The 19,520-nt window shown below is 40.0% G+C and overlaps 1 protein-coding gene across 1 annotated transcript in view; it reads left to right on the top strand.

Annotated features, from left to right (window-relative positions):
- The first annotated feature begins 337 nt into the window (after positions 1-337).
- Positions 338-19,520, top strand: part of DKK2 (dickkopf WNT signaling pathway inhibitor 2) — a 98,031-nt gene continuing 78,848 nt past the window's right edge. Inside the window, exon 1 of the mRNA XM_049786955.1 lies at positions 338-559. Coding sequence (XP_049642912.1) covers positions 338-559 — 222 coding nt within the window. The remainder of the gene's footprint in view (positions 560-19,520) is intronic.

Raw genomic sequence — 19,520 nt, 5'->3', positions numbered from 1 at the left:
TTCCTGAGCTCAGTCCCGCTCGAGAGCTCAGTCCCGCTCCCCCAATTCGAGCTCAGTCCCGCTCGAGAGCGCAGGAGGGCTGAGGGTGGGAGGCGGCAGCAGCGCGCAGAAGCTGCTCCGCGGAGCCCGTTCCCCCGCCCGGCACGCCTTCTTGGCGGGGGCTTGGCCTTGATTGCTTCAGCCTGCGAACTGCCCAGACGAGGATCAGCCTGGAAGACGCGCTCCAGGTCGGAGGCACGCGTTCCCACGGCGCTGGGGCCCCCGACCCGAGGGTGCCAAGCCTGCCCGCCCCTGCGCCCGAGCGAGGGGTCCCTCGGCGGAGACCACCTGCCAGGCGATGGCGACGTGGCCGCGGGGCAAGGATTCCTGCCGCTGCCTGGTGCTGCTGGCGGCCCTGCTGCTGGCCGAGAGCGCGCAGCTGGGCAGCGCTCGGGCCAAACTTAACTCCATCAAGTCCTCCCTCGGCGGGGAGACGCCTGCCCAAGCTGCCAACCGATCTGCTGGCATTTACCCTGGACTGGCTTTCGGCGGCAGTAAGAAGGGCAAACACCTGGGGCAGGTAGGCACCCCCGTCCCCGTCCCCGTGCTGATTGAAGTGTTAGGCTGGGAGACTGGCACAGCTCCGGGGCGGGTGATTGCTGGTCCCGGGCCCCTGACCCTCGCTTCAGGACCTGCCCTGGATCTGGCTCAGGGTTCCCTCCCCGCGACACTGAACACTGAACTCGCAGCGACTTCTGTGCACTAGTAAGCGTTGCAGGCATATGTGATCTCACAGCCCTAACTCTGAAAGGCCGTTGCCTCCTTTCTGAAAACAGGGAAGTGGAGGCACAGCATGAGGAGTGTGAGCAGAGGAGCAGGTTCCAGTCTGGGCCATCCCAGTCCCCAGGGCTGTCCCCTTTGAATGTGCTTGATGACTGCTAGCTTTCCCATTTGAGAGAAGCTAGGTCCCAGGCAGAGAAATTGCTTAGGCGCCCATTTGTCACCCATCCACCAAATTGCTCATTCAGGAAGCTAAATGACGAAGTGACAGTGACTGTGGCAGGGAAAATGGGAGCAGCATTAGCAAACGGGACACTGGGGATATTCGTGGGAAGAAAAATATGCAAGTGGCTGTGTCCCAGAATGACAGGCGGGCACAAAACAGCCAGGAGGGGGCCCAGAACCTCTACGGGAGACCAGCATCAGTCAAGCTGGCCATAGTACAGCACCCCACACTCCTGTCCACCCAGGTGCCTCTCCTGGCCTCACAGCAGTGTTCTGGGGTGTCTCTGAGCTGCTTCTTGCTTCTGCAGTTGTCCTTCCAGCTCTGGGTGGCTCTCTGGCTCTTCCGCGAGACTGGCAGGGCTTTGCCCCCTACTGCTCTTCTGGAGAACAGCTTTATTGCATAGAAAACTTCCTGGGCTTTGAAATAACCAACAATTAAAATATCTCCCCCCCCCCCCAAATAAAAATACAAGGAATAAGAAAAGGAGTGCGAAGGCAAGGAAGATTTGCGATCTGTGTAAAGGAGATACCGTGTGCAGTAGTTTTTGTCCTTATTCTGGGAAATCGTCTGATGTTGCATGAGGAAGGGCCAATGATTCTCTAACAGATTCATCATGAGATGAAGCAAAGTGTACGCTATGGATATTCTCAGTCCAAACATCAGGCTTTTTCCTAATGCTCTTCAGTTTCTACCTTCACAATTGTTTGAGAGCTTCAAGGGCAGAGAACTGGACCCAACCATCTTTCAAGGCTCTTTTGCATTCCAACACCTGATGTTCCACAGCGTCCTTTATGCCAGCACTCTTTACTTGTCATGGGGTACCAATGTATATCTTACATTGAGGGATGTGCCCCAGAACCAAATCAGCTGGGTGAGACATTATTATCAGCATATGAATGAGTAGGAAATATGTCTTTCGGTCTAGTTTATAAATATTCACTCTTTTAAAAGGTTACAACTCTGCATGGCTTTAAAATTTTTTATTCACTGTAAAAATGAGATAAATTTATTTTATAAAATAATCATATAATCAGTGCTCAGGGGCCATGCAGTCAGTGCCAAGGATCAAACCCTGGGACACTAAGAATGCATAAAGGTTATCCAGCCCTCAAATTGGTTTTATTATGCTCCCAATCACCCATTAGTCCTGGGAAATACTCATTTCTGTTTAGTAGTACTAGACCCTTACATTTTGAGACTGGGTTTGTGAAAAAGAAGGGGAGAGAGCGAGCATAATAAGTGTCATATTAGCTGGAAAATGGACGGTTACTTTTTATGTTTTCTGGCTTCTCATTTGTTTAGAAGTTGATCTAAAACGATTTGTAAAGAAACGATTCTTTGAATGTTTACAGCTCTCTATCTTTCCCACTAGCTTACGTACGCAACGGTTATTTTTTAAATAATGAGTTGGAAATTAGAAGTTCAAGGGAAGATGCCATTTACTTTATGACAAAATCTATCGATGTGAATTGGCAGAGCTGAACCCGCAAAATAGAAAATATGATAGTTTGAAAAGATTGGAAGTGCCAACTGGTCCAATTGAATAAGTATCTAGTATGGCATGAATGTCTGATTTGTGCCTTCTTATCCTAGATTGATGAACTAGTAACGAAGAATATAACTTCAAACAGATATTTTGGTATTTAATCTTACGTGAAATTTCATTATTTGTCCATTTGTTCTTATTTATTTTCAGGATAGAGAATTTACATTAAGATGTATCTTTGCAGAAGAAATTATCTTTAATCAATACTTTATTGATCTATGAAAATGAGACTAAATAAGCCCTACATTTATCTTGATTTCCCATAGTATGATTTCACTGGCACAAAACATTACTCAAAACTTTTCTTGTTCTCTCAGAAAAGTAGATTATTTATACATCATTCCTAGTCAAGGTATCTTAGACTTTGGGAAAGATTTAAAGGGCCCCAGGAAAAAACAACACTGTGGTATTATCATTCTAGTATTTTGGTTTGGTCTTAAAGACAATTATTTGTTTTGATGGAAGCTGATACTGAAAATTGAGTATAACAGAAATCAGGTGGTTCCAACAAAATAAGATCTTGCTGATTATTCTCATTCAAATTTAACTAGACTTTTGTAGCTTTTGCAAGGGTTTTGTACTTATTTTGTAGCTATTACAAATGGATTTTTAAGTAATAATCTCTCTCTAGATATATAAGTATACATGAAAATGGAAATTAAACTTTAGGATGTTATAATATTATACTACTATATATACACAAATTATATGACCAAACGAATGACATTTCCAGACTACTGTAAATTTTTAAGCTAGAAATACTTTTAAACAGACTTCAGTACTATGTGAATATTTATATTCGGATTAAGTGTACTATTTGTACCTCTGGAGTTTGAGATTATCAATATTTATGGACTACCTTAATGCATGTTTTAAAATTGACAATTAATAAAATCAATTTACTCTTGCAATTCACAGCTATTTATTTTAACAAGAAGGTTTTTGGTTTTGTTTTATAGTTGCTATTTTTCTTCCTTACTCCTAGTCTTTTGAGAGATGATTTGAATGTGGTGATTGGGATTTTGAAATATTTCAAAAAGTTCTAATAGTGGGGAATCATAATATTTTAAAGTTAGATAAATATCCTGGCACTTATTTCTAATTTACTCCATAGTTTTCTAACGTAACTTGGACATGAAGACGATAGTGGTTTGGAGAAGTTAATGTTAGGAGAAAGCTTGAAATACGATGAAACAAGCTGAAGGAACCCAGTCCGTTAGGGAATGCTGTTATTTGTACAACACTTTTTTGTTTAATAAAAATGCTGTATCTATTTTCATACATGCTCAAGAAAATGCTTGTTGAAATTATTTATAAACATGTTTTCTGGAAGTGGTTATTTTACTGCCTGAAATAATTTCTGACTGTTTTAAACCCCAGCTTTCCCTTACTATAGACCAACGGATGCTAAAAGTAATTAGGAAAGCAAATAATTTTGAAAACTAAGTTATACAAAGTAAAAAGAATTTGAAGCAATCTGCACTAAATTTTCTTTTCTTTCACTGTGAATTAGAGCAAACTAATATTTAATTCAAGGACAAGGTTACCTAGTGAAATAGGAAAGTAGTTGAATGATAATCTAACTATAATCATTCATCATTTTACTTTCGTCTAAGAGGACAGAGAGTAAGGGACAGGTGACAAACACATTCCATCTGTCTCCAATCCTGCTGTGTCTTCAGCAGTGGAAAGGGAAAAGAACCGGGGGCAGGAAAGTGCCTCTGCTGCGCTTCTTTCGGGAGAGCATCCCAGCTGCTAACCCCCCCCCCCCACCCACAAGTCGCATTTCAGAATATTTAATAATGCCATATTTTTTTTACCTTCTTTTCGAGCTGTGCATCCTTTGCTATTGATTTAACCTTACTTCTGTATGATTTCCTGATGGTCTTTAACTCACTTTACTTGTGATCTTTCTAGTCACTTGTTCTTATTAAAAAAAGAAAATAAAGCTTCTCCTAATCAATTACCTGTTTATTGAAGATGCAAAATATTTGTGCATGCCTGTATCTCTTACATCAGTTAAAAAATAAAAAAGAAAGCTCAAAAGAGAACTAATTTAAAATATTAATAGATTTTTCATTGTGTTAAGTAGGGTTCAGGGCCAGAGAGATTACAGGCAGCTAGCTGTTCACTGAATTGATTCCCTGAATCCATACTTACAGTTTCCAAAGAGCCACCAGGTATGAAAAAATATTATCTGTGCATAAAATGCATATTGATAGTAAGGTCTTACTATTTAAATAAAATAGAAGTTTAATTTTCTCTTCCTCATTTGTTCACTCTAGCTAGTAAGGAGAAACTATATTTTTCATTAACAATTTTTTTAGAAATGAAAAGTAAGCTATTTTCTTAAAGAAGTCAGTGCTATAAAACTGAGGAGATATTTTACATAGAGACATCTTCCAAAGAAATTTAAATATATAAAACTAGTTTACAAACAGAGCTGAAAAAGTGACTTTCCAGTGAGCTCTGGGTCAGTGCCCACTTGTCTGACCCAGGCTCCTGAGGCGAAGCGGTGAGCACCACCAGCATATGTCAGAGTTTCTCAGGGCACCGCACCATGAATATTCCTTTTGGTCATGATACATTCAATCAGAAACCTTTAAGGCAGAGGGGATTTAAATATTTCTAAAGGTTATTTATCTTGGGGGGGGGTGCTGGTTTGGGCCACACCCGTTGACACTCAGGGGTTACTCCTGGCTATGTGCTCAGAAATCACGCCTGGCTTGGGGGGGGGGGGGTGGCATATGGGACGCTGAGGATTGAACCATGGTCCGTCCAAGGCTAGTGCTTCCAAGGCTAGTGTTTCCTTACCTTTAGCACCACTGCTCCGGCCCCTAAAAGTTACATTTTAACTCAAATAATTATTTATTCCATAGCCAACACCTGTATAAACATTATATTTTAAGGAACATAAAGTTAGTTATGTTAAGATATATTATCTAAGGACATAACACTAGTTAAACTATATTATCTGTGTATCCCAAATAATACATGGAGAACTAAAAACCAGCAAAAGCATAGGAGTTGTTTGAAAAAGTTACATATCCTTCTGCCATAATTAGATATCAGGGATAAACATGCATCAGATATTCTATCAAATACACTACAGCATCTGACTAGTTGATTCCATTTTATATTGAGAACATTTCATAATCAAACAGCAACTTTATTGCCCCATCCTATCTAAAACACACAAAAATCAGTGAGCTCATAGGGAAATTTCATGGAAACTACAAGCATTACAAGGTCTTGGCAGAGAGTACAGCAGGTAAGGCACTTTCTTCCCTTGCTCACTGAAGACTTGTGTTCGGTCTACAGCACCTAATCTTGGTCCCCCAGGGCTCACCAGGAGCGGAGCGATCACTGAGCATTCCTGGGTTTGCCTTCCCCCCAAAATATTACAATTAGGAGTGATTTATCTCATAGGTGTGCCCTATCTCAACATGTTCTAAAAGACAGTAGCTCTCATGTTATGCCTGCTTTGGTGTGCACACAGAAATGAAAGACTGGAAAGAGTGGGAGATTTCTTTTTCCCTGAGTGGGGAGAGCCCAGTCCACATGAACCTGCCCTGAAGGGTTTTGCCCTGCTACTTACTCTTGCAAACATCTCCCAGCAGGGGAGGATTTTCCCTACTTACTTGTACCTTGGTCAGCCCTTTGGAGTCATTCTTCTTGTTGTTCCTTTAAATAAGTGATGAAAGATGTGATAGAAGCTTTCCTGAGACACTGAGAAACCCACAGTTGTATAAGTCACACAGCAGAGTACATAAAGTGGAAACTGGAGGCTGGAATGTTTTGGGAGAGGGCTGCTCCCCTTGCATATGCGGAGTTGACTGGACAGAGGGAACCTGAGACCTTCCATTTACTCCTCCTGCTTTTCTAATGACACATGTAACTCAAGGGTCACGAACATCTACAGCTGAACCAAGGCTTTCTGGCTTCAGGTCCTGCCAGCTGCTGGCCTGAGAAGTGGCAAAGGCCAGCTCAGGAGAGGATGGGAATCTGCTTTTAACCTTCCTAGGACCAGGGAATTCACTATCAGTACATAGGAAAAACACACACACACAAACACACACACACACACACACACACACACTGAGAGAGAGAGAAACACAGAAAGAAAGAAACACAGAGAGAGAGGAGAGAGAGAGAGAGAGAGAGAGAGAGAGAGAGAAAGAGAGAGGGGGGAGAGAGAGAGAGAGAGAGAGAGAGAGAGAGAGAGAGAGAGAGAGAGAGAGAGAGAGAGAGAGAGAGAGAGAGAGAGAGGAGATCAGGCCTACTCTTGCCCTTTTCCACAAACTTCCTCCCACTAGAGGAAAAGACACTGGAGTGAGCCTCCACTGGAGTGAGCCTCTCTCCTCAGTCAGCTAAGTCTGCCAGGCTTGCTCTTGCATTTCTGACCTGCAGCTCCTTCTGCTGCCTTTTCAGGTCACACCTTCACTCCCAACTCTACTTCTGCCTATCAGAGCTCAATCCTGGCTGCTATGTGTAGCTTAAACTCTCTGAGAAGTTGCTTTCTCTCTGGCCCCACTAGTGACTCCTGTAAAGTAGAATATGGGTAAGAGCAGCAGTAGTAATAGTGCTCGTGTTCCTGTACCAGAAAGGAGGAGTCCAAGAGAGTATGCAGAATACCAATCACTGCTCTGTTCCTACACAGCACACGAGCTGCCCCTTCCCTGCCAGCCAGGCAAGGCTACTCTAACGCAGGTGGCAGCTCTGAAGGAAGCAAAACATCTTAATTCCAGCAAGGCCAGACTGGGCCTATGAGCACATCAGCTAGCATGATATCACCGAGATTCTTGAATGGATATTGAGAGAGTAAATTGGCATATTTTTAAATGTTAATATCATTAAAATATTTATTTATTAAAATGTATGAAATAAGATTTGTGTCACAAATATAATAATTTTTAAAATTTTATTTTGTTGAAACAACTGTTATCTACAGATTCCTTCATAGTTGAATTTCAGATGTACAATGAGTCAGGGTCCTTTCCACCACAGGTGTCAAACTCCCTCCACCACTGGACCCAGAGTGCATCCTATACCATCACCCATTTACCCCTGGTCTGCCAGTGTAACAGTGTATTTAGATTGTTAAAGTTTGGGTCCCTTGATTCTATTATTGTTGACTTTGGCTTGGTTATTTAGTTCTGTCCTTATTTATTTCCCTACCAATCCATCAGAAACAACTTTGACCCTGGCCCCCAGCTTTTCTTTATTCCATTCTTCTTAATTTTATTTAAAAATATGCAAGAATATGTGATAAAAAAGTAATCCATGTCCCAAAGTTCTGAAAAAAGTTGGGAGCCCCAAATTTAAAAGATAATAGATAAAAATACAATCAAAAGGTATGTATATCCTTTGTTTTATTTATTTATTTATTTTTGCATAGGCACAGCAAAATGTGGGGAAAATAGAAAGGAAAATGTTTGGGCCCAAAGCAGGGAGTCTGTACCCTTGAAGCATCCTGGCATAAGACCAACTACAGACTCTGAGCATATTAAATGGTCTAATCCCCAAGTTTTTATCTGTGGTCTCGGTAAAAGTACTTCACAATCAGGGTTCTTGCAGTTAGGTTTCTGTAGTTAGTGATCCTGCATTTTGTACAGATTCCATGTTGAAGTCAGGGTGACATGGAGCATCTTCTGGTTTCATCTTACCATTAGGTGACAATGCAGATAACCCTGCCCTGAAAACAGGTTGTTGCTGTTACCAAGTTGTCGGGGAATTCATACAATTTCAACTCTGGAGCAAGTCGATACCAAGGCATCATTAGGAACTTCCTTGGTAGAAGTCCAATTCCTGGTGCTGGTATAGAAAACTGTGCTGGTTCCATAGATGGAATCCAAGTTTCAGGGGTGAATGGTCATGTCGTATCTTCTGAAATCAAAACCAAATCTTTATAACAAGTGTGCAGGTTATAAGGCCCCACTGCAATATAAAATGTATGTGTTCCTATCCCTATTAGATAAGAATTTGTTTGCACATGTTAGACCTCCCACATTAATGTACCTATGCAAAAAGAAACAACGCCACATGATACAACTGGTGCATGTGGGGGTAAAAATAACATGCTAAACAATCCCGATAACATGGTTCTAACACAAACTCAGAACACAAGATAAACTTATCAACTAGAATTTTATGCTAAATATATCCAAATAAAGAAATGAGGAAAACTGCTGCTACATAAGTCGACAGTTGAAAAGCTGACCCAGGTGGAATGAGTCAGAATGCTTAAAAGAAAATAAAGGCGGCAAGTCAGATGTTAAGATTTTTCATTTGCTAGGCCAATCATCTATGGGGAGGGTAAATGTTACTGGGTTAGATTGTGTATAAAGCATTCTTAAAAGCAATCATAGTTTTCAAGTCTAGAAAACTAAGGATATGGCAATGGGCACAATGTAAGAGAAGTCTACACCATAAAGAATCATCTAGAGGGCTTGAGCATTCAGGTTGCTTTCCTAAAAACAAACTTAAATCATGAGCATTATGGCATAATGGTAAACTACTTAAAATTAAAAAAGAATTACAATAACATACTCAATGAATGAACTCTGTAGCATGAGTTTATGGCATGCAGTTTCATATTCCATCGTTATTTATGAACATAAATATTAGAATATATTAGCATGCATAATCATGTAGAAAATGAATAGATTAGAATTTTTGTCAAGACATCTTAATATGCACTGTCTTCTGTGTTTCATATAGTGTAGCATTGCAAAGTGAAATGAAGGTGACCAACTATACCTCCTATTACCACTGTGGACCAAGAGGTCAAGGAGTTATACACATAGTAAAATTAAGACATTAAAACTTCTTATAGTGTGGGGCCAGCGAGGGTGGCGCTAGAGGTAAGGTGTCTGCCTTGCAAGTGCTAGCCAAGGAAGGACCGTGGTTCGACCCCCCCGGCATCCCATATGGTCCCCCAAGCCAGGGGCGATTTCTGAGCACTTAGCCAGAAGTAACCCCTGAGCATCAAATGGGTGTGGCCTGAAAACAAAAACAAACAAACAAACTTCTTATAGTGAGCACTGTAGTGGAAGTTCTTAGCTTCCAAATATATTCTGTTTTTATCTGTGGATAAAAGTATTATCACATTTTATACACACACACACACACACACACACATATACACACACACACTCATATAAAGAGCACTTGATTGAACACCTGCTCAATCTAAATAGCTATATCCATTGTTGATGTTGAAGTATAGAAGAGAATACAAGACTGTGTTTCTTTTCTTCCACTCAGTTGCTTCTTTTCTTCTCACTAAACTCTGGGGCTAATGGTTTTTCGGACAGCTATCAATTAGACTATTGTGTTGCTTCTTGTAGGTATTCTAAATGTCACGTATAAGTGATATCATTCTGTATTTATCCTTTTTTATGGATTACTTCATTTAGCATGATATCTTTAAGTTCCATCCACTTTGCTGCAAAATATATGATAGCACCATTCCTTACAGCTATGTAGTATTCCACTGTATACATGTACCACAAATTCATTATTCTCTTATCTGTTGTTGGACATCTAGCTTGATTCCAACTCTTAGCTATTGTACTGAGTGCTGCAATAAATAGTGGTATGCATATATTCTCTTCTTGGTATGGGGGACATAACTGGCTATTATAATTTGTTTTAGAGTTAAATTCACTTTTATGTAGAAAGTGCCGTTGAAGGTGTAAATGTCTGAGTTAGAAAACATTTAGAAATAAACATGGTGTTTTTTTCAATACACAATGGCTAAGTATCAAGTGTTACAAAGACTCATCAGATCTTTCTTTTTTCTGAATCTCCCTGATTATTAATGATATAGAGACTTTTTATTTGTCTTTTACCATATGTAATTCTTCCTTGAAGAAGTTTCTGTTCACCCATTTGTATCCATTTTGATAGAGTTTTTTGACCCTATGAATCAAGAAATAGATGAGAAACTGTGCCTTATGCACAGACAAGGTCATGTCTAGTAAGGATGGGTCACAAGGCAGCTAGAAGTATCCAGAGAGACTAAACCACTGTCTGGGCAGTTCTGAGGCCAATGACTCCATATTGACACCAAAAGAAACCCTTGGGTAGAGGTTGTTTCTTATTGCTTTTGTTGGAAGTCTTGTCAAGAGCATTGTAGTTGTGTATTCAAACACAAGAGTGATGAAAAGTTCTTTTCTGAAAGAAAACCAACATTAATCTTGAATTTCTTTTGGATGAGTTTTTTTCTGTTCTGGGGATAGGTCCAAGAGAGGGTCAAATGGCATCTCAATTTTGAGTTTAGTAAGAACCCTCCATACTGTTTTCCATAGGGGTTGGACCCCCTACTAGTAGAGGAGAGTTCCTTTCTCACCGCATTCTCGTAAATTGGCATCTTCTTAAAGAAATTAAGCAAATAGCACATCACTAAGTAACTGTTGAAATTATACATAAGCAAGGGTGCACCAGACATTTAATAATAAAATCTTCCTACAAAGAGCTCCTAGCATGGCAGTATTAGCAATTTTACCTCACAAACCAAGTAATAGAACATGCTAGTCTCTGCTGCTGCAGTAGTACTGCTACTCCAATATGCTATGCAGTGAGATATTCCTTGCATAAGAGGGGTCTCTCTCCTCAACTCTGCCAAGCACTAAATTCCATCCTCTTCCCAGGACCAGCAGCCCATCATTTGGTGCCATTTACTGCCTCTTCTGTGTTATTTGCATTCTATTTGTCAGAATCGGGTGCTTTGGAAATACTTTAATGATGTTAAATTGGGAGTTAAAGTCACAGCATTTATGATTCATCCAAATTTCTCCAATACTGGAAATGAACAATTACCAGTAATGTTTATAGCCAGGATTGAGCAGGTACTTTCTCTTCTCTACCCTTTCCAGATGTATCATTTAAAATCACTTAAAATAACTCAGGTTTACAAGCTCTTTCTCTTTCATAAACATCTATACCCTGTGAAATCTGGCTCCACAGGCTTTGTGTTGTCTTGTTTTTAGGAATCTGATGTGCTTTTTTAATTTTAGCTTAGAGTCCACTCCACAGAACTTATTCCTTGTTTGTGTGACATTGTGACATATTTCTGTTCTCCCTCTGGCCTGTCTTCTACCTATTCCTGCTGATTTCCCTGCCCACAAAGCTGGGTACTGCCCAGTTTCTCCTTGGTTCTTCTCTTCTTTCTTTTACACTTTCTTCCCAATATCTATTGAACTTTTGAACATGTCGCATGCAGAGACATCTGTCTTTAGACTTACTATAACAAGATCTTCTTACATACAAATTATTTTTATGCCTGTGTTCAAATTGTCAGGAGTTAGAAGACCAAGTATCTGGTTTCTGGTAGTGAGAGGCTGTGGCCGTAAAATCCCTCTCTGACAGCCCACTTGTCCCCGACCCTGGCAGTCTGATCGCCGATGGGGAAGAATAAAAGCTGAAGAGTCCTAGCCGAGATGGAGGATTTTGTTTCTTGATTGAATTGGATTTTGAATTGTCTTCTTTCCAGTGAAATCCTATGTAGAGCTATGGGATGATCAATTTCTATTATTAATCCTCAAAAGATATTCTATTTATGTCTTAATGTGCAGTGTCCTCATAGTTTGAACTATGCACTATGTAGTTTGGGGGATCTCTATTTACCTGCCATTTTGTTAATGTTCATCTTTACTAGTAAGAGCCACTTTAACATTTACTATTAACCTGATAAGCTCTTAAACATGCTTAAATATGTAAAAATACTTGTTTAGATGAGTTGTTACTGTTTGATGGGGAACTTTATGGAAAGAATCTTTCTCATCTATAAATTTCAAGAACAGACAAAGCAAGCAAAGTTCAAACTAGGAGAAGTAAATCATCTAGTTTAAACTTGTTCATTTCACATATGAAAAGACAAAATCGGAGTCTTTTCCTGATCTGTCCGACGACTACTTTCAAATAATCAAACATAATCTTTTATGGGCTGGAGTGACATTACAGTGGTTAGAGCACTTGCCTTGCATGCAACCGACTGGAGTAAAATCTCGGTGAAGTGCCTGGAGTAAATACTGGCACTGTCAGGTACATTTTCCTGCACCCCTCCCCCAAACACCAAAAAAAACAACAAACAGAAAAGCAATGCTTTCTATTGACTATGTTATGAAAATTAACATGAAGTAAATGTCTTATAAGACAAGTGGTATGAGGTACTCTTTTCCAGCTTTCAATTTGTGTAATCCAAAACATGTTCACAAAGAATAAAATGTCATGATGACAACTTGTATTAGTAAGATTTAAAGGATATTAACTGAAAGAAGTGGCTTTGGCTATATCGCCCTTTCTCACTTTTTCATTCTCAATACTGTAATATTTGTAAGATGTCTGGTGGGGGTCTGGCAATCAGGAAAGGTAGGATGCAGAAAGGGTTAGGTTAGACTGCTGGGACAGATTGCTTGACCTTTCTCAATGCATTAGAAGAGTGAGACCCCTCTGACAGCACTCAAGATGCATTTGACACTGCTAGCTACTCAATATATACTCTCCCAAGGAAGTCTGAGATAATGTCTAAAGGATGGTCAAAAAGTGAGACATGTTTTAGTTCTTTTGGCACCTCTGTTCCTCTTTTTTTTCTTCTCCTTCCTCCCCAAGCCTTGTTCTTGGAGGTGAGAAGCACATCTGCATCAGATTCACTGAGGGTGTCCTTTCTGGGGAGATTTCTCCTGTGATCTTCCTTTCTGTGTCCTTTCTGTGTCCCTTCTGTGTCCCTTCTGCACACCTCTATGTGTGGAGGTACTCAGCGAGTTCTCAGTCTCTGGAACAAGTAGCCACATTTTGTTTTTAGACTTAGACAACTTGAGCATTTCTCACTGGAAACTGCTTGCTCTATTAGTCATATGCCTGACCAGGCCAGTTCCCAAGGGTGCTAGTGGAAGCAGCTGTCAGTTCCAGAGCACAAAGGGGCAGTTGACAACATTGCTCTCAGGGCCAGTAGCTCATTTGTGAGAACTCTGTAGCCTGGATGAATCATTTTACATCTTACAGTCACAGTTTCTTTATCAGTAAATGAGGTAATAGTTATAGTCCTACCCTTTCTTTTTGAAAAATGTAAATATCTCTTCCTTTAAAATCAACAGTATGTCGTTTGACTTGCACACAGTTGACTTGGGACAAACCGTGATTTGATCCCCCAGCATCCCATATGGTCCCCCCAAGCTAGGAGCAATTTTTGAGTGCATAGCCAGGAGTAACCCCTGAGCGTCACCGGGTGTGGCCCAAAATCCAAAATAAATACAGAAATAGTGAATAAATAAAATAGTTATATGTTGACTTATGAAAAATAAAAGACCTTTCTATTCTGAATATATGAGGTGTGGGTGTGGCCCAAATCCAAAATAAATACAGAAATAGTGAATAAATAAAATAGTTATATGTTGACTTATGAAAAATAAAAGACCTTTCTATTCTGAATATATGAGGGCCACATCTAATTTAATGGAATTAATCCAATAAATCAATCACATGTATTGAATGACTTCAACTGATTAATATAGTTGGATTTTATGATTTTAAAATAATTATTTTTGTTGAGGGCCACACTTGGTTTTCAGATTTCAGTGTTGAGGGCCCCAGACCTCCAGGCAAAGTATACTCACTCTGCTCAGCTTCAATTCACTCTGATTAACTGTGGCACTTTTACAACAGGTAGACGTACTGAAAGTAGAAGGCATATGCTTTGGTGTTTAGGGAAAATTTTTTGGCTTATTTTCACTTTCATGGATTTATTTTTGTATGTGTGTGTTTGTTTCTTTCTTGTGTTTAGGCCCTACCTAGCTGCACACAGGGGTTGCTCCTGGCTCTGTGCTCAGAAATCACACCTGGCAGACTTGGGGGATCATATGGGATGCTGGGGATTGAAACCAGGTCAGCCACATACAAAGAACATGCCCTACTCACTGTGCTATCACTCAGGTCCAACATCAATTGGTTTTAAAAAGAAGATCCTAAAATCAAGATAGGAGATTAAGTACTAAGGTGCTGACTGGTCTTGTATGGAGATGATCCAGGTTCCATCCAGCACTTCATAGGGTCCCCAAGTACCATTAGGTGGGTCCCTGAGTACAGAGCCATGAGGCTGCCATAAGCACAGCCAATGTGACCACAAAGCAAAGCAATACTTAGAAAGGTAAGTGCCTCTAATAGTACTTCAGTATTTCTGATTAAAACTTTTACCCTAAAATTTTAGAACATAATCTACTCTTACATGCTGTTGAAATATCTCTTCTAAAACATATACGTAAAGCCTGTGCCATTTTATTCTATCATTTAAGAGGTTGACTATCCTTCATTTGTTTGTAAACCCTCTGGAGAGGCTGGAGAGATAGTTCTGAGGAAAATTTGCTTGTCTTGCATCCTGCTGTCCCTGGTTTCAGTTCCAGCCTGAGCTCTGCTATGGGTTACCCCAAACAGAACATTTTAGAGGGATGTTACAGGGTCTCAATAATAGAAACTATAATTTTAAAATTCTGAAACTAAACTTAAGGATCACATTTTGAGAACACAGATTCTAGAGTTCAGAAGGCACAGAAACAGGCTCCATGACTGGAATTACTGCTGGACAGGGAAGCACTTCTGCAAACAGAAAACACACTTGGCCTTCCTGAGGTAGCACAGGAACATCTTCCAATTTTAGTTTAAACTAGAAACAACCCCTGCTTTCCATCTTCCTTACTGCTTTTTCCCCTCAGGGGAAATACTGCAGGGTTTGGGAGAGTTACTCTCTACAGTCCTGGACATGAAGCTGGATCTCACTGGCAAGTGTGAACCCTGCACCCCAGCCCTTTGCTGTCTTTCCTGCAGCCCTGCACTCCGTTAAGCTCTATTTCAGATTTTGATTCTTTATCCACACCCATTTCTGTACTTCATATATTATCATTGTCTCCTTGACTTGCATTGTTGTCAATTCCGAGTGAGCTATAGTACAGGCTATTACAAGAGATTGAAACTCTCCCAGTCATTGTCCATCCAAACTCCAGAATGCACTTTCTGTGGTCAAACCTGATCAGAGGTGCCTGAGCGATAGATAGTACAACAGGTACCCAGGTACCCAGATGACCTAGATTCAATCCCTGAACCTTATAAGGTTCCGCAAGTCACTCAGAGAGAGGATCAGAGCTAAGGGTACAATAGGAGAGGCAGCAAAAGGCAGCAGGAACAGAGGGTCCAGTAATTCAGCAGTGACCATCCAGCAGGAGGAGTCAGGCCATATATACCCCTGGGCCAACTGCCCCCAATGGCAGTAATAAGGGGCCCCTCCTAACTGATGTCTTAACTCTTGAAGGGACAAAACCCTTTATGGCTGACTAGGGGCCATAAGAGTCTCTATTCCTTGATAAATATTTAAGATTAAAATTATATCATTTTTTTCTCTTTTGATGTCACTCGAAACATTGTTTTTCCAAATCAGCCCTACAAAACTTTTTTCCATTGAGATGATCATTTAGATATTGTGACTGAGGCTGACTTCAAAAGTAGTTTATATGGATTTTTCCTTTTGGACCATACTGTGTGCACACTGGCAATCACCCCTTTCAGAATGCATGGCTCTGTGTGCTTTGCATACAACTAGCCAGCACCCCATCGAAGGACAAGATGCAGAGAAACATGATGCTTCTGAAACATGGTGTTCCTGAAAACAGTGGCATAAGTTCTCCAAGCCATTTGGAGCTTGTTCTAGTTATAGGCTCATCAATGTTGGTAGATGTAAGGTAGACAGACATTCTGTCAAGTGTGAAACCTTCGAATTAAAAGAGGTCACTAGCCTGTAATGAAAATCTGATTGAGAATTCTGCAGTATGGTCGTCTCAGAGAAGTACTGAAGGGGTAGCTAATGAGTCCACTTCAGTGGTTCCTCCCCCACTCCCAAAGCGTGCTCTCATTGAGAGAAGAGCAAGGACAGATTGTTTCCAATCTGGTGGCACACTGCACTTGGATTTCCCTTTGTTGGGTGAAATGCACTGGGACCAGAAAGGGAACTCAAAAGTTAGGTTTTTAATGTAAACTATATCTGATTAAATGTTTAGAGAAAGGTTGAATTTAATAAGCATGTTTTTATAATGATTAAAATTCATACAATGCTTCCAAAAGCTCTTTGGAAACCTTGCCTATTTGCTATTTGCCTACTTGCCTTCTTGGTCTCTTTCCAACACTCTTCAGAAGGAAGTGATATTTTCTCTCCCACCACCCTGCCCGGTCTGAATACATCTTTTTTATTTATTATTTATTTATTTACTTTAAGGACACATTGGTGGCAGGAAATGTGCACTGGTGAAGGGTGGTATATATTGTATGACTGAAACAATCATAAACAATTTTGTAACCACGGTGCTTAAATAATTACAAAAAAAACATTTATTCAATTTATAAATGAAAAGTTGTAACTTGGGATATAATGTAAATGTATGAAATCAAAGTGCTTAAATAAAGATATTATTAAAATATAAAAAAGAAGGAAGTGACATTTTAACAAGATAGTTGTTTTTAAACTTATATGTCCAATGGGTCATGACTACACCAGCTGCAATACACTGAATAAACTGTAGCTCTGCTGAGTCTTCATGTTCAGAACACAAGTGACCAATATGCCTGTCATATGCTGTAACCATTCCTGTGATTAATTATAAATTGTACTGCATTGCTTTTTGTGACCTTTATTGTTAGAAAATTTAAACTTTTGGCCCAAAAGAGAAATTATATTTGACAACCTGACACTTATAATGTTAAGATAGGAAGATACAATTGTGATCTTAGTGGACAGTGGAGAAAAATTATGTACCCTATTTTCCAGCATATAAGACAATTTTTGAAACAAAAATAAGTCAACTGAAATCAGGGGTCATCTTATACGCTGAGTATATCCTGAATAACGTTTCGATATGCCACTGAACAAAAATCGTTTGGATATTGCCACGAAACGAATTTTCCAACTCGATCCTGCACCAATCACTGCAAGGCTGCTCGGACCGCCTCCCTAACTCAGCCAATCCAAGCAGGTTTTTATGCATGCCAATGAGACAATGTTCTGGACTCAAGTCTCCACTGTCAAAAGCCTGCTCAGATGGGCCAGAGTCAGAGAGGACGTCTATGACAGTAGAACCTTTGAACCTTTGCTTGTTGTGATTGACTCACTGTGGTACATACAGTTGCAGCAGAGGAATGTTGTAAACTTTGCCAAGGAACACAATAACTGTGCTTCGGCAAGACAATATGAAGTAACAGAAAAGATGGTCTGAGACTGTAAAATTAGGGTGTCGTCTTATATGCCCATTCATCTTACACTCTGGAAAATATGGTAGCCCAAGTTTTAACAGTAATTCCGAGTTTTGTAGAAGTTGACATTTTAAATATAGACTTCAAACCTCACTTCCTCACTTCCTCACTTCCTCCCTCCCTCCCTGCCTTCCTCCCTTCCTCTTTCCCTCCCCCCTCCCTCCCTCCCTCTCTCCCTCCCCCCCTTGTTTCCTTCCTCCTGGACATCTCTGGCTCTACCTGATTCAATTTACCTGATTTCAGAAGTCTGTGTCTGTCAGAGCCAAACTTGGACTTCTTACACATACCTGAAATGTGTTCCAGCACTTCAACTGACTTTCTACACATAGACGTACTTTAAAATAGAATATAGAAAATGTTGTGATGGTGGGGAAAATATGTTCTGAAATTTCCAGAACTATAGAAATCATCATGTGTCATTATAATGACTTGAAAATTATGTTCTGCAGTTAAGATGCCTGAAAGGAAAAGGAAACATATCAGTGGAAACTATTCATGCTCAGAGAAAATTATGTCATCCAAGTCATCCAAGTCATTATCATCGCCCATCCAAGAGTAATGTCATGATACTCAAGGTGGTATCACTGTTCCTTTTCAAGAGGTATATTCCTAGCCACACCTAATAGTAAAATAACAATAGAATATAAGACCAATAGCATTTGTTGAGAATATACTTGATGTCTGAACTTTGTTATCTCACCTTAGTCCTATATTAGATACTGTCATATGTAGAGTGCTCTCTAGGTCCATGAGGGAGGCATGAAGGAGGATACTAGAAGAGTTACCATGTATACAATAAATAAGTCCAATAGTTGGCATCCACTGTTCATGATGATTGGTTAAAAAACTAATGGCTTTCTTATTATATTTTTCACATATGAAAATTTTATATTAGTTTTTTATTTTATTTTATTTTTTGGTTTTTGGACTGCACTCGGTGACATTCAGGAGTTACTCCTGGCTATGTGCTCATAAATCACTCCTGGCTTGGGAGACCATATGGGATGCTAGGGATCAAACCAACTCCATCCTGGATCAGCCATGTGCAAGGCAAACACTCTGCTGTGCTATCGCTCCAACCCCTATTTTTTTATTTTAAAAATGAATGAGTTAGTTTGAGGCCTTTATTAACCCAACTTTTATACTTTACATGTACACATAGAAGCATTAAAGTTCTTGTTCCAGGAATGAGGAGACAATTAAAGAAAAAATGATCATTTAAAATATTCGAATTACAAATTGCTACTAAAACAGAACAGATGATTAAACATAGACTTAAAAAACAGTAAGTGTGAACTTCAGCTTCCCAAACTGCAAGGAAGTGAGTTTTTATTCTTCTAGATGTTAATTTTAGTGAAGGCAAATGGCAACTAATGGGTCAGTAGATTGTAGATTGTAATCATGAATTTTCTGCCAGATTAACAATCATGATGTAACAAATGCCTGCTGGTCCCTGCTCAGAGCCAGTGACAGTAATATAAAGCACGTCTGCAATAGGCACATGCTGAACACCTGGAATTCTGGGAGTCACAGTCATACTTCATCAGTCAGCAGAATGAAAAGCCAAATGCCAATAGGAAGGAGAACTTCTGAGGCAATTCTTTTGGAGGGAGCAAGAGACCCTACTTGTCATCTCTGAGACATAAGCCTTTAATCCCCTATTCCTAAAATTGTTCCTTTTAAAATGGGAGAAATACT

Source organism: Suncus etruscus, chromosome 14, assembly GCF_024139225.1.
Source record: "Suncus etruscus isolate mSunEtr1 chromosome 14, mSunEtr1.pri.cur, whole genome shotgun sequence".
In the NCBI taxonomy this organism is placed as follows: Eukaryota; Metazoa; Chordata; class Mammalia; order Eulipotyphla; family Soricidae; genus Suncus; species Suncus etruscus.
Note: the sequence above shows the minus strand (reverse complement) of the source record. Positions and strands in the feature narration are given on the sequence as shown.